Consider the following 15,729-nt stretch of genomic DNA (forward strand, 5'->3'; position numbering starts at 1 on the left):
TTGAGAAAAATTCTGTTCCTTCTCCACTTCATGTCTTAGTAGTTTCCCTGGCAGATACACTCTGACAGTTCATGCACTTAAAGTGATTGTTTTCCTTCATAGGAAAAGTAGGGATGTAAATGCTAATTTTACTGAAATGTCTATATTAGTTATCAAAGATAGAGTTTACTAACAAGGGCAAAGATTTTTCCAGGAAATGCATTTCACTATGGGAATATACTGCCTCCTTTGGTGCCATACATACAGAACACAAATTTATGACCACTAGAATATTAACATTTAACAAATACTGAACACGCAAGCATTCACACTGAACATGGTACACATCAGAGAAAGCGCAAAAATACCAGGCAGGCAGAAAACTCAAAATTTCTTACTAGATCATGCACAAACCAGAGAATCATCTTGTTACTGGAACCACAAAGGCCAATGTAGTTACTTTCCATCAGAGGTTGATGTGATAACCAGAAAACACAATATATTTGCTAAATTCACCTGGAATTAGACTTAGTTTGGCCAGAACTGGATTAAATACTAATACCAGATGGTGAACATAGCACACGCTATAGAAAGGTGCATGCAAGTGCTAGAAGTTTTAGAGGGTTTTGTTGCATGAACAAGTTTGTGTGTGCACAGCTGGAGGCATCTGGCAGGACATCCAGCCTTGTGTATACACATGCTCATGCTTATTAATGCAGTGCCATAGGGAGGAGTGCAATATAAAGAGGTATGCGGGCTGACCACCCAGGTGCTAGACACCTGGTAATTTGATGACTAAGAATATGTTAGCAAGATTTTTAAATGCTATCGCTATTTTTGTTTAACTACTGGAAAATATGGTCATTTGAGAGTCTCACTAGGACCAAAATGCGTGCTTTTCATTTATTTTACCATGTACCCTCTATAGAGTTGTGACATCCCAGGGCAAATCAGAGGGTCCTCAGGCATCAGCCCTTGACTGGCATCATCCAAATATACCACAGCCATGACCTGCTTTTTTTTTCCTGATATGGTACAACTAAGATAGAAACTACTGTGATGGTTCTATACTGTGAAATTCTGGGGGGACTTTACAACTGGTAAAGATGGTTTTAGGATGGCCTTGTGCCTTGGAGATAAGGTAAATCAGCTTTTGGTACCTCTGCACGTCACACTCACTAACTATTCTGGATTATTTTCTGTATATCTTCTATGCATAAACTAATCCACTGATTTCTTAATATGAAAAATATATTCAGCTATGATGCCATACTTAAAAAGCAAAATATTTGAAAAAAAAAAGAAAAAGAAAGATTTCAGTGGAAGTAGAAAGATTTACTGTCTCCTGCTTAAATATTCTAAAAGGCTATAATTCGACACGCCACTACACTGTGCAAATGCATCACAGTTTTGCAACAAGCTCAAAAAGGATTTTTATTTGTGCTTTAGAAGGATCTATTATTTTAGCAATGGTTTGAACAACTCCTGCTAACACATTTTATACAAGGTTTGCTTATTCTCAGACAAGCATTGTGTGCAAAATGCACTATAGCACTGTGCAAATGGTTTCCCTTAATGAAGTTGACAAGCCGTAAGAGTTACGCAGGTTGACATCACAACACTGACTACCTGCGAGAGCAACACGCAGCTCTCAAAACCACTATCTAAAGGAGGTAAGTTTCGCAGTGAGGCAAATCAGTGGTGAAGGGATTAATTCATTTATCTAAGGCTTTCCAGCGACCAAGAGAAGAAAGTCTTCACCATTCTTGGCTTGGCTGAGATTACTTACTAGCAAGGGAGTAACAATAAAAACAACCATCTCTGTTTCATGAGCCAATCTCTTTCTGGATAGTACAGAGTTATTATGGAAAGGGAAGTGTACAAGAACTCAGGTAAATGCAATCTGTAATTCTTTGTACTAGTTGCTACTAGTAGGGGTTTAAGTAAATAGCTACAAACATGCTCAGCTGCAGAAATGTCAGCCACCCAGATGTGGTTAAATGATGACTTATAAGGCTGACCTAGCCCTAATGTTATCCTATCTTGCGATCAACCAGAAGGAAAGGCTGGAAGTGAGACAAAAGGCAATGGAGATCTGCATCTGAGAAGGTGTCACACAGGGATATGAAAATGGGGTATCTACAGTAGTGGAGACTTTTCTTTCTCGCCTCAAGTCTCATCTGCTCCACAGAGTTTGATGAAGAAGGAAAAAACCACCCCATGCCTGAACAATAACCTGAGCAGGTTATTGGAGGTGGGGGGAGAAGATGAGTGTCACTAATGTGCCATATGTAATTTAAGAATGGAAAGAGAGAAAAGGCCATTTATCTCTTAGCTTCTTGAGTTCCATTTACAGTTCACAGCATGTGTGGGCTAGTCTTAAAATATATTGATAGGTTGCTCAGGTGTCACAATCTGGATTTCTTTTTAAAGAGCAAACTTATTTTGGTAGTGGAAATGTTAAGCTGTTAACATGTAAATCACACTTTTCTACCAATTTTTAATTTGTTTGGCTTCCTTAGGTTCATAAATATTTCTGTTATTTTTACCATCTTAAATAACAGAGTTAATTTTTACTCAGAACAGAAGATACTCATAAATTTGTTGGCACACTTCATAAGATCTGTTAATTATGGATTATTAAATAGATAACTAGAAATTTGACTTTCTCTGAATGCTAAATAAAAGCAGAGAATACTGTTGCTGAACAGCTGAAGAAATAAGAAATATTTGAACATCATTGTTTCCACATGCTGCCTGTCTAAAACTGTGAAATTGTTTATATGTAGAAGCCTTGGAAAAGAGTTAAAGATCTGATGAATTTGGCTGCTTTCGATGCAGTGTGTTAGACTGAGCTATTCCATGCTGTAGTTTAGTGTGTGCTAGTATGGACATAATCTTGTTAACTGCAAATTTGGTACTTTTTCTATAGGAAACTACAGAGAAGGAAATTACTTTTGACTGAGTTAAAGGGAACCTCTTTAATTGGAATTCCATTTATCTACAATTTCACAGGTCTAATTGCCTATAGTTTCCTAATGGGACCACCTTGCCTTCAGAAAATAGTTTTACGTATTGTTTGTGTATCTGGGGAAGATACAGGTATTTTTCAGATCTATTACTTTTGTAACAGACAAACGTAACAGATCTGACAGACATCATCCTTCCTCCACCTCCCACCCGACTACCTAGGTACAGTGAATCCCATTTTGAGATGTTTGACTGCCACTGCTCTAAATACTTCGGCCTCTGACTTAACAGATTCAAAAATGGACACTTCAGATCTATTCTGCTTAAGCTTGGGCCTCTGTCATCCCATCAAAGTCTTTAGGACCAGATATAGATTCCTATAGAATTCTTAACCATTACATGTAAAGTTGGAACTGAATTACTGGATTGGAAATATGATTTACCTACAGTCAATATAATCCCGTTGTACATAAACAACCTGCTTTTGCTTTGCACCTTTTATTTGATCCTAATTGCTGTAACTCATTTCTGCTGTGTTCTGCCATCTGGAGACAAGCAACACAAGCATTAATTTTTTTTTCTTTCCCTTTTAGCAGCTTCCAACTTGTCAGACATGAAAAAATGATCTAGTGCAAATGTATGCACTCCTTTTGGACAAAATGAACAGGAGATAAATCAAAACATCAAAACTCTACACTATGATAATCTGTCCCCACGATTTTTGACTTGATTTAAAAAAAAAAAGAAAAAAAAAAGACAGTGGATTGCATCCCACTTTACTACTCTTACTTTATTATGGCAGACTGATCTCATTGATATAATTTTTTAAGTACCCTTCCTGCTTGGCTACAGCAGAAGAGGAGAGTTAATAAAGAAACTCATATTGTTCAGACTATTTCATCTTAATGGCAGGAGAGCTGAGAGTCCAGTTTTTTCTCTATTTATAGAGCTCCCTGCCCTCTGAACACAGGGACTGCTTGATTGTGGTATTTTGACTGCATAGTTTGAAAGACATACTGCTCACAATGGGACACTGAGGAGATTAACAGCATTTCATTTTTCTTAGAATTAGTTTTGCTTCAACTGAAATAGTCTCATTATTCTGCTGAAAATCATCTTTATGTCCTTCACAAGCAAAAAATTAAACTATTTTCTCCCTGCAAGGAAACTGCTTACAGATTTTATTGCCAGCTTTGTTTCTTATAAGTACCAGTTCAATAAGGCAGATTGGCCACTAGCATTTATGCTCTTGGAATAGCTAGGGGAATACATATTCCAGTTTGAGGACAAAGATCTTAGAAGCAGTTTTATATGGGTGACAAAAAATGGAACATGAATTACTTTTCTTCAAGAAATTCCCCTAATGAGAAACAAACAAGTGTTTTGAATGTATTTTTTACATCTTTTTTCTTAGTCCATGAATCAGAGATGCGCTTAAGGCACCTAACAAAGGGATTTTAGAAAAATATCTCTGAATTCTCTCCAAGGTTTGCATGTTGCACCACATTTGTAGCTGAGGAAAATGGAACATTTTGGAGATTCAAGAAAATATTCTGACTTGAAAATAATGTGATAGATATAAAGTGCTGCTCAGCTTTCCTCCGCCCTTGTCTTCATCAGGATTTACAAGCACTTAGCTGTTTTTCTGATCCATGACATTCAACGTGTAGGATTGGATGCAAGACCTTAATGCAAAAGTAGTTTGCACAGAATATAAGAGCATGGAAGACAAGATTATTTATAATATTCGGAGAGTGAAAAGGGATTAATAGGAACAACAAAAAACAGCCATGTCTAGATGATAAATACATATTTTTAAAATTTGATCAGAAATCTTCAATGTCGACAAGGCTGCAGAAGTTTATTTCATGTTCTCTGGAGCAGGAAGTACTGTTGCCATGGCAGCTTCAAGAAGCTATTACTAGCTCAACAAAACCTCTTTACCATGGAATTAATCTGTAGGTTTATTTGGAAGGTGCCGTTCATTGCATGACACAGGGGACTCTCTTACCTCTGCAGCGTCCCACTGTGGACATGGAAATATGAAAGAATGTACTTTCCAATTCTCTCCATAATGTGGTCACATTAGGTCAAAGTTTGGTGAAACTATCAAACTACAGTCTCAAGAAGAAAAAGCTGAGGTATGCGTAACTTCTTTTTTAAAGCCAGCTACTGCTAAGAAGGATAGTGTATTCATGATTGCTTTTTTAACAAGACAGGATTCTACAGCTTGAAAAGATGTTAATTTCTTCATTAGCTTTCAAAACAGGCAAAGACTACAATCAGCAAAGTACTGAAGCACATGTTTATGTCCTTTTACTGTTGACAGCACTTCAGGCACGTTAAAGACTTATGAAATATAAAAGGAGATAAAGTTAAGCATGTTCTGTACCTTTGAATAGCGGTTTTTGGTGAAATGTTGCTGAAACTTGAGTATAAGCAGGCCCTCAGATACTGAAAAGTGCACTTAAAAAATGTTTTATAGATTTTTTTAGAAATTCTGAAAGACATTACACTATCTGCCTAGTAAAGCTTGTCAATTCAGAGTGTCAAGTGAATGCCCAAGCATAGCTCTTTTTGATTTTAGATCACAGGGAATTACACAAATGCATCAATGGAAATTAGTAGGAAATGGGACCGTTCTGAGCCTTAGAAAATATCATCAGGAACAATAAAAGATGCTTACTATCACAAACCTCATAAGAGAATCTCTCTCCTTCTTTCTTCTGCTCAGTGGATTGCACGTCAAAGGCATTAGACAAAGACATGACACATTACAGACAAAGCACAAAGCACGTATTCTACAAAATTTTCAGATACAGGCAAAACATATCAATACATAAAAAGCAAAGTACAGTCCAATACAAACATTAAAATAAAGCTGGCACTACAGATTACAACACAAAACACCCAGTGCTGGTTGAATTTTACAGATCATTAGCATGTTTCTGTGAAATAGTGTTAGGTATTTCTAGTATTCTCAGGACATTAAATAGCTTTTGTAGACCTTTTTTAGAGAAAAAAAATATTTTTATTTTCCTTGCAAGCAGAAGTAAAGGCTGTGACTAGCTTGAAAACATGATGCTAATGATCTCTAAGGAACTTCGACTGAACCAGGAAACAAATATGACTCACCTCCTTTCCTCCCATGGACTCAAACATTTTCTCAAGCTGGACTCTTAGTTGTTGAATGTTGTTCATCAAAATACAGGGCTACAAAGAGAGCACAAAATGTGAGAATGTGCATGTTATGTTCCTTTTATGTATGAATACATGTATTCACAGCCTCTGGGCTGAAGACCAGTTCTTCAGCAGCCCTACATCCATGCGATTTTTTAGAAGTGGATCTCAGGTTCCCAACACTGCTGACTCCCCTTCCTCCTTTAATTCACACTTCTCTCTGCCCAGTCAGCAAACCCACTCAGCCAGTGACCCTTAAGACAACGTTGCCCCACAGGAAACTCAATACCCTCTCCCAAGCAGCTCAGCAGCTTTCAGATACCAGCATTTCACATCCCAAACCTTATCTCCCAGGTAGTTGCTAGTCATACTGAAGACAACTGTATTTGCTGGATTAACGCAAGTAGTACATCATCGTCTCTTTGAGAATAGACACAATAACGATCAAAGTACTTTGGGAGTGAAAACAGACTGGGGGAAAGGGAATGCCAGATTGCTTTCTAGACCCAGTCTTTGCAGAAAACGGTGACAGTGCTGTAACCCAGATAATGTCTGATGCTTCAGTATTTGAATAAATCAACAGCCAGTTTTGTTAATAACATAATGGTATTTCAGAAATGTACATTTTGCATTGCTTGAAAAGAAGTTGGTGAATGAATTTTGTAAATATATTTAGTCTAAAAATGTTGTTTAAGCTCATTTCTTTACGGTAGAACACAGAGACAGAGTGTAAAGGACAGCAATTGCTGGATAAATATAAGGTAAAAAGTAAAATATGGATAAAATTAAGCAAGTTATTAAAAAATATGGATGAAAGATCTATTACTAGAATTTTGTATACTCAGATGACATTATATGTACTGTGTCCATTTCTGGGCTCCCTGGTTCAAGAAGGACAGGGAACTGCTGGAGAGGGTGCAGCAAAGGGCTACCAAGATGATCAGGGGACTGGAACACCTCTCTTATGAAGAAAGGCTGAGGGATTTGGGTCTCTTCAGTCTGGAAAAAAGACGACTGAGGGGGGATCTTATCAACACTTATAAATACTTAAAGGGTGGGTGTCAGGAGGATGGGGCCAGGCTCTTTTCAGTGGTGCCCAGGGACAGAACAAGAGGCAATGGGCACAAACTTGAGCATAGGAAGTTCCACCTAAACATGAGGAGGAACTTCTTTACCCTGAGGGTGGCAGAGCACTGGCACAGGCTGCCCAGAGAGGTGGTGGAGTCTCCGTCTCTGGAGACATTCAAAACCCACCTGGACGCGTTCCTGTGCAACCTGCTCTGGGTGACCCTGCTCTGGCAGGGGGTCGGACTAGATGATCTCCAGAGGTCCCTTCCAACCCCTGCCATTCTGTGATTCTGTGAATCTGTATATGCTAGTTTGGTATGGTGTGGGGGAAGCAATAAGACAATAGTTGCTAAGACTTCTGGTTGGCCAAGGTCAGTGTGTTCTAGTATGTGATTGGATTAATTCAGACCTAAGTAATGCATTTCAATAAAACACATATGCTTTTTTTTCAGACAACAAGAAGGTGATGGAATGATTACAGTGATTGATACTCATTTGTACCTTTCTAGTTAATAGCATGTTCCAATGTAGTGCTGAAACTATGGGAAATGGTGGGATTAGATTTTGGTATTCAAAAGATCAATAACATAATTTAGCTTCAATTAGTTCTACATTACTCTCAAAGGAATTTGGTGTCAGAGTCCTTCTCAATGGAAGGAAAAAAAAGAAATTTGATCTAACTTCTTAACCCTCACGTTACCGCTTCCAGTAAGGCATGCTATTTGGCCTCCTGCAAGACAGCTGGCTTTGTATAATGGTTGAAATATCACCTCTCTTCCTGTCTCTTGCCCACTTCTTCTATTTATTTATCTACCTTCTATTAATTTATGACCACTAAGACTGTATCCTCCTCTCCTATGCTATCTCCTCTCTTCTGACATATTCATTATTACCTGGTCAAGCAGAAGGTGTCCCTGCCCATGGCAGGGGGGTTGGAACAAGATGATCTTTAAGGTCCCTTCCAACTCTACCCATTCTATGGTTCTACAATTATTCTGGAAATTATCTGCAATATCGCAAACCAATGATTATGATTTCTTATGGGGGAATAAGTAGATGAATAGGACATCTTGGTTCTTTTGTTCAAAACAAAGCCTTTGGCAATATACCGAAGCTATGAGATAAACACTTCATTCTGAGGCAGTTTTCAAAGTTTCCTTTGAGGCTAGCTAAGGTTGCTCTTTCAGAGCCTAAGCATACCTTGGCTCAATGGAAAAAGTTCTATTCCTGTCAGTAAATAACAGAACCAGATCTTAAAAACATTCTCATCTTACTATTTCATTATCTTGTCCTTCAGAATACTCTTTGCAGCAACTTACAGGAATCAGACAACCAGATGCGACAACACATAAAAGTGAGTGTCAAGTACAACACATAGAACCAGGATTGTTTGTAAACTCTGACAGGAGGTGGAAGATAAGAGGATGTTTTTACATTAGATACACGTCTTCACGAAAAGCACCTTTGGTATGCTTTTATTTGAACCGTTTAGGTGCATATTTTATAGTGTTTAATAAAAATAGTACAAGTATTGACTTGAAAAAGAATGCCAAAATCTAACTTTAATCATAACAAGTATTTGTTTTAATCTCTTCTATCAACTCTAATGTAGGAGATGGACTTTTAATATAATTGAGATCACCAGATCAAATGGTCTTTTATCAAGATAAAAGTATGTATTTCAAAAAGGTAGCTTCTGTTAAAAACAAGTTATGTCCCCCAAAGGCATTTGATATAATACTTTATATCATAATGAGATTAATTCCATTTAAAGCTTTAGTAAAGACTGGCATACCAGGATGACTTCAGAAATCAATCACTCCAACAATTAAAAAAATCACAGAATCACAGAATGGCAGGGGTTGGAAGGGACCTCTGGAGATCATCTCCAGCCCCCTGCCAGAGTAGGGTCACCTGGAGCAGGTTGGACAGGAACGCGTCCTGGCGGGTTTTGAGTGTCTTCACCACCTCAGTGGGCAGCCTGTTCCAGTGCTCTGGCACCCTCAAAGTAAAGAAACTTTTCCTCATGTTCAGGTGGAACTTCCTGTTGGACAGGCCAAGAAGACTACACACATAATTTGACTCAATGCTATTATTAAAACTCATTTCTTCTAGAAAGCAGTAAGTTTTATTTAATACTAGCATAAAATTGAAAGAAACAAAAACCATAGCTATATAATTTATTTATTTTTTACATTCAATTTTAAGAATAGTTATGGCTCATATTGTGTCAAATACAGAGACAGATAATTTTAGATGAGGCTTGCTTTGGACTGATTAATATTAAAGTAGAAGATGTGTAATGCTTTCACTCCTCCATACCGGGGAGAGAGACTGTTGTGTTCTTTTCAGCTCTGTATTTGCCCTGGAGGGCGTAGAGGTAAGGAATGTGTAAAAGGTGAACCTCTAAAGTTAAAAATGCATGAAGATTTACATCCTGCTAGATTATGGGGAAAAAAACCTGGCAGTAAGGTGTGCTGGTCTATCATACATCAACCGGTACCCAGTGACGAGACATGTGGGAACAGCTCAAAGCTGCATCAGGGGAGGTTCAGGCTTGATGTGAGGAAGCATTTCTTTACCGAGAGTATGGTCAAGCACTGGAACAGGCTTCCTAGAGATTATCTAATCACAGATTGATACAACGGTACAACATGCTACTCAATATAGCAGACATAGTGCTAAATGTTTCCTCCCTCAGAAGTACTAGCTTTGATTGAATATCAATGGTACTGAAAAGTCAGTTTACAAGAACAATTTTCCTTTGTCATTTTAAGCTATTGATAATGTCTTGATTTGCTTGATGACATCTTTAGTGCTCGTGTCTCATTTACTTCTGAGTCCATGGCAACCTGTTCCTTCATTAGGGAGTCCCTCAGAAGCAGCGAGGCAACAAAATAGCACATGATTTTCTTCTCACTGCTGCATGAATAAAGCACAGAGTGAGTGGTAGGAGCAGAAAAGTCTGCACACACTCGCTGCGCATAAAACAATGACCTTATACACCCTCTAATGAATAAATTGATAAATGCAAAATGAAAACTCAAACAAAAATATTTTCTTCTGTTTGGAAAAAAAAGATGAAGATATATTCACCATATTCACCATCGTATAAAACTGTTATCCAGGGAGTGTTTCTGGCCATCTTGCAAATCTTTTTCTACTTTAATACTGAAATTATTAACAAGGATTCGTAATTAATTCCACCTACTACAGCTTTTACACAGCAATGTAAGCAGCTATGAAAACATGCTGACCTTATAAAAAATATAAAGCAAACCAAAAATCCCTTCCTCCGTTCATGCTTTTTCTCATATACAAAAGTGATCACATTTTCAAAAAGTAAAATAAATCATTTAAAGGTAATTTCTGAGGATGAAACGAAAGACAACTTTTTACTCACCACATTTTCTTTATCGCAATATGAGCTGAAGTAATTTGAAATAATTACAGCATACTGAAGAAGCACTTTGTTGATAGTCTAGGAGAGAAGAAGAATCTTTCAAATGGTAAATTTCATAATGTAAAAAAATAAATAACAAAACAGACATAAAAAAGGAGCTTTATATAAATTTTAGGTTTTACAGGTGCTTACACATTTAGTGTATACTATTTTTTTAGACACAACATAAGCAATCCTGTGAACACATCTTCAAATCTCTGCACAACAGATGGTGGGTTGTTCTTAATGGAATGTAATCTTCAATAGCAGAGGTACTTTAATATTAGTCATACTGTTTTTGAGAAGCATTCAGAGCTCTACTCTTTGCGATGTGCTACATACTTAATGGAACGGTAGCAAGCTCAAAAAATCCTATAGGGTGACAATCCATAGATTAAAAATATAATGGAAAAATAAGGCCAAGGGAGCACTGCTCAAAGCCTGGCAATATGAGCTTACCTTACAACAATAATGTAAACAGGAACTTTGTTTGCAAATGGAAAACTATTGCAATGGAAGAACAGGAATAAATATAAACGTAATTTTTTTTAAAGCCATCAGGACTATAATGGAAATCTAAAGCTTGTGAAGAAATGTTACAATTCACATAGAAAGGTGGCCTAACAAAGTTGAGTTTATCAATCAGCAGATGAAAAAGAACTACCACCTCAGAGCTTCAACCAGCAATACTTTATTGCCATATCTTGAATTTTTTCTTCCCTTGCACTGACTAATTAGATAATTGCATTTCACAGAATTGCTCCATTAACGGAACTGTAATCAGTGCTTAGCAATAATAGTAATTGCTTGTATAACTTACATAAATATGCAATCTCAGAGAGGACAGAACTTCTCAAACTGGTAAATGAATTTGACAAAGTAGAAGAAAAACCATCTAAGCCACAGACAGCATGTCTTTCTAAGGATCCCAGTCAGAGATAGAAGAGACTGATTCTAAACGACATTGGAATTATGTATCTTTAAGTACATGGCAACACAATGTCACTCTCTCCGAAGCTTAGTTGAGATGCATTGATTTTAATTTACCTTTGCAAATCTTCTCATTAAATGAGATAGTGCTTCTGGATTAGGACACTCCAGTTTCCTAATAATCTCAAAGCTTTGATTGAGCTGTGTGAAGACATCAACCACAGAACAAGAGAAGAGAGCGTGATCTGATGTTTGCTGAAACTAGAGAGAGACATTCAAATGAGTTAATACTTGTTCAGAGATCAAAACTGTATTAAGTGATTTTCTTACACTTCAAATTCTTCCTAGAGTCATAAAAAGTAATAAATAAAAAAGAAATTAAAAAAACCCAACAAACCTCTCACAAAAAATACTGAAAAACATGGCTTTTCACATTTCTATTACTTTCAAACAGCTTAAAAATAAAAACAAAATTCTCTTTCATGACATTGGTATCACATCAGAGTTTAGTAAAACTATAGATTGAAGTCTACGGGGGAACTCAGGCAGCTGGAATTAGAGCAGGAATTTGTACATAAGGGTTATCTTCGAAGAACTGTTACTGACTGTGGATCTTGTGAGGTCTAACAAGGATACTGTGGGACCAAATATACTTCTGGTTTTGCAATACTAAATAACTGTCTTAATACTTTCTTCATACTTATCTTTAAAAAGTAAAAGCTCACCCCGTCTTTTTTGTCTCTTTCTAGTGCTCCATGAAGAAATTCCATTGAGACATCCTCATTTTCATCCAGCCACTGAATGACAAATGGTTCAAACCACCTGAAAATTAAAAACGATTTTGTAAAGTAAGTACATTTCATAAAGATCCTGTGAGAAGAGATAACATATGACCCAGGAGTTTGGCACCTTGTGTCTTCACATCTGTTCTAGTTGCTAAAAAGTCTATCGTCCTAGAAAAACTTCTGTCACCAAAGACACTGTGGCTACCAAAAAGTCTTTCAGGCTTCAGTTTCACAATACTCTAACTGGTCAACCCTGTGATGTAAAATTAGCAGTAGCCATCAGAGAAACGTGTCCCTGTTTTGAAGGGGATCATATTCTGTACATTTTTTTTTATTTTAGAATGTGTCTTTTATCAATATTGTTCTTTATTCACATTTATTTTTTATTTGTATTTTAAATAACTTGAAGAAAACTTTGCTTTAATAAAACATCAGCTGTTTTATTTTTGTTTAGTTTGTTTAAAAAAAATTCAAAGCAATAACAGGCCCCAAACCACCTCGGCAAATCTGCAGACTCACAGAAGAATAAGGAATGAGTTTAAGGATAGCTCATATAAAAGGACAGGATTGAATGTATCAATAGCAGGAAGACAGGCGGAAAGGAAAACAGCAGCCAAATATTAACCCAATGCAACAAGAATAATTTCAGTAGTATATCCCATTAGCATTGTCTCTTTATCCAAACTTGGGTATCAAACAAATGCAGGGGTCTATAATGAATACTGCTGCTGTTCCCACATTTCATACCTTCCTCAGACATTTTCTGACCAAAATATTTTGCAATCTATGAAAAGCTGCAGTTACAACAGTTGGATAGAGAGTCCTATGAAAAAGCTAATAGCACTTACAATACCTGGACTATTTAATTTGATGGAAGAATTAAAGAGGAGGAAGTGCGAAAAGTAAAGGGTTGTCAGTGCTACTGTGCACCTTGAGATCTTGCACAAACTTAAGCATAAATATTTGACCAAAATAAACCTTGCACCAAGCCCAAACTCTGGGGGACTTCTCTACACGCTACTTACAGAGAGTACTCAGCCACTGCATCCTTGAAAGCAGAGAGTTCTCGCACATATTCATTATAAAACCATTTCACTTTGAAGTGCAAATTCATATAATCTGTGCTTTTGCATAACCGTTGCTTTTCATGTTCTGTAACAGAATGAGTTGAAATAAAAGCATTTAATAGCATTCTAACAGTAAATAACATTGTTGTGCCTCAATGCACTAGTGACATAATAATACAGCATTGCATTTTAAAGCACAATTAGTTTGATTTTTTTAGAGGTAGTAGTACCCGCAGTCTCAACCTTCAGGTTGTGAGCACCCTTAGGAAAAACAAAACAAAACAAAGACCAGACCATAAGTTAGGCTTTTCAACTCCCTTCACTGCAGTGAGGAAAACCCACAAACTTGCTGACTTCCTGTTCTTTCGATGCTTCTTGGGTTGTCACAAAATGGTTAAGAAGCCGCGACAGGTGCCAAGCTAGAAAAGACGGCTGTAGCTGTGTAGTAGCCAAGTGAAGTAACAACTATAAATGCCAGTTACACGAATCTGTGAAACCTGCATGAGTAAACGGGCTGCATTTACCACATATAGGTAAGAAAAAGAAAGAGGAGACAACTCCACAGCTCTGTAGCCATCTGATTTATACATGGCACAAGTAGATAAACTGGTTTGATAACGTGTTTTTGAACTTTTTCAAATGGGTTTCTCCACGTTCTCAGTGTCTCCAGTTTTCAGCATAACGGACATGCAGATGATCACGGATGGCAGGAGTCATGGAGCCACCTGTAACCACTTTCTGCATTTTTAAAGTCTGATTTAATTGGTTTGGAACAAATGTCCATCTTTCTGCCAGGATTATGATCCTTATTTTAGCTTATCCACAGTGCATTTTATCCTGCAGTCTTTCCCATCCAGCTGCTTCGGGCCCTGGACTGCTCCATTCTTTCACTCCATTAGCTAACGGGCACTTTGTCCTTGCTCAAATCTGTCATTTCCTGCTCCCACAGCATGAAATAATGGATCCACAAATCTTGGGCAGAGTAATCCTTCCTTCACTTACTGCTTACAGCTTCCTAAAGTTTCCATAGATCTCATCTGTTTGAGGTGTCACGTCACTTGCACATTCTTCCTTCAGCAAAAGACTAAATCTCTTAATCTCACAGCTCCCTTAAAAAGTGACCTAATACAGATGCTCGTCAGGAATGAGGTTCTTGTGTAAATAGTACGTATTAAGAACGCACCTCTTTCAAACACCCTTTTAGCTCCTTACTTTGTTTGCATCATAACATAGTATTACGCACATTTTTCATATACATTTGGATATGAACCTGATTTTACAGAACAGCATGAGCATCCCATCCTCTGTCATACGCACACCTGAATACACCACTCAGTTCTCTGTCAGTGCAAATGCACTGCGAAATACACATTCTGTGTTTTTCAGATCTGACCAGGTACGTTAACAGGAAAATTTTAGTTTTATTATGCTAAATCAGCACTCTAGTAATATCACCATGCCATACAACAAATAACTGTTTCAGAAGCATATTATTACGCAGTGAATTACTAAGTTTTGTGGGAATCAGCTTATGAAGTGCCCCTGTGGACTCTTACTGCCTTTTAAGCATTGTGTTAGCATTTTCACCTTCAGTGCCTTTTCATCGCACTCCAGAAAAATCAGTAAATCAGTTTCTGTCTAAACATTGCATTTGTTCATGCCCAATCACTACTTGAGAGTAGTACAAATTTTCCCTAGCATAATATCATTGGTTACTGGTCTTAAGCAGAACCACAGAAAGATGTATGTGTGCTCCTATGGTTCTTACTTTCTAGAGACATGAGGAATCTTATTTTTTTTATTCTGGTAGGAGTTTTTCCACAATCTGTTATTGTAGACAGCTAGATGACCAAGCAATAAAAGGTAGTTCTTATAAGTGGTACCAGTCTTTGACTGAGAACAACTATCTTATTGCTATCAAATTCACTGCACACCTACTGCTTAAGTCATTATTAAGAGAAATATGTCTTATTTTGCATCCCAATAGAGCGGAATTTCTGAAATGCATAGAATATTTTCATTCAAGTGTTGCATGAATAGGTTATTAGATTATACAATGCAACTTAAGAATGTTTGCTATAGTACCACAAACCAAGCAAATGCTTAGTTCAATTTTAGAAATGAGCTGCTGACAGCAATGGCCAAACTTGTCTGGGACGGTACAACTTATACACTACCTTTGTTTATATTTTCTCTTTTAAGTTAAGATCTAAATTATAACACATTAGAAATGAGCATAAAAGTCATTCATGAATAATTGAGATTTTTTCTCCAGGCTATTATACCTTGGAAAGAATATGTCAAAAAA

General features: G+C 37.1%; 1 protein-coding gene across 2 annotated transcripts in view; it reads right to left on the reverse strand.

Moving 5' to 3' along the window:
* UNC13C (unc-13 homolog C) overlaps positions 1–15,729 on the reverse strand; it is a 228,370-nt gene that overhangs the window by 27,574 nt on the left and 185,067 nt on the right. For both annotated transcript variants that reach the window (XM_063345628.1, XM_063345627.1), the window contains 5 exons: positions 13,380–13,506; positions 12,295–12,391; positions 11,687–11,830; positions 10,601–10,678; positions 6,085–6,162 (listed from right to left, as the gene is read on the reverse strand). In XM_063345628.1, coding sequence (XP_063201698.1) covers positions 6,085–6,162; positions 10,601–10,678; positions 11,687–11,830; positions 12,295–12,391; positions 13,380–13,506 — 524 coding nt within the window. The remainder of the gene's footprint in view (positions 1–6,084; positions 6,163–10,600; positions 10,679–11,686; positions 11,831–12,294; positions 12,392–13,379; positions 13,507–15,729) is intronic.

This window comes from Chroicocephalus ridibundus, chromosome 9 (genome assembly GCF_963924245.1).
Source record: "Chroicocephalus ridibundus chromosome 9, bChrRid1.1, whole genome shotgun sequence".
Classification (NCBI taxonomy): domain Eukaryota; kingdom Metazoa; phylum Chordata; class Aves; order Charadriiformes; family Laridae; genus Chroicocephalus; species Chroicocephalus ridibundus.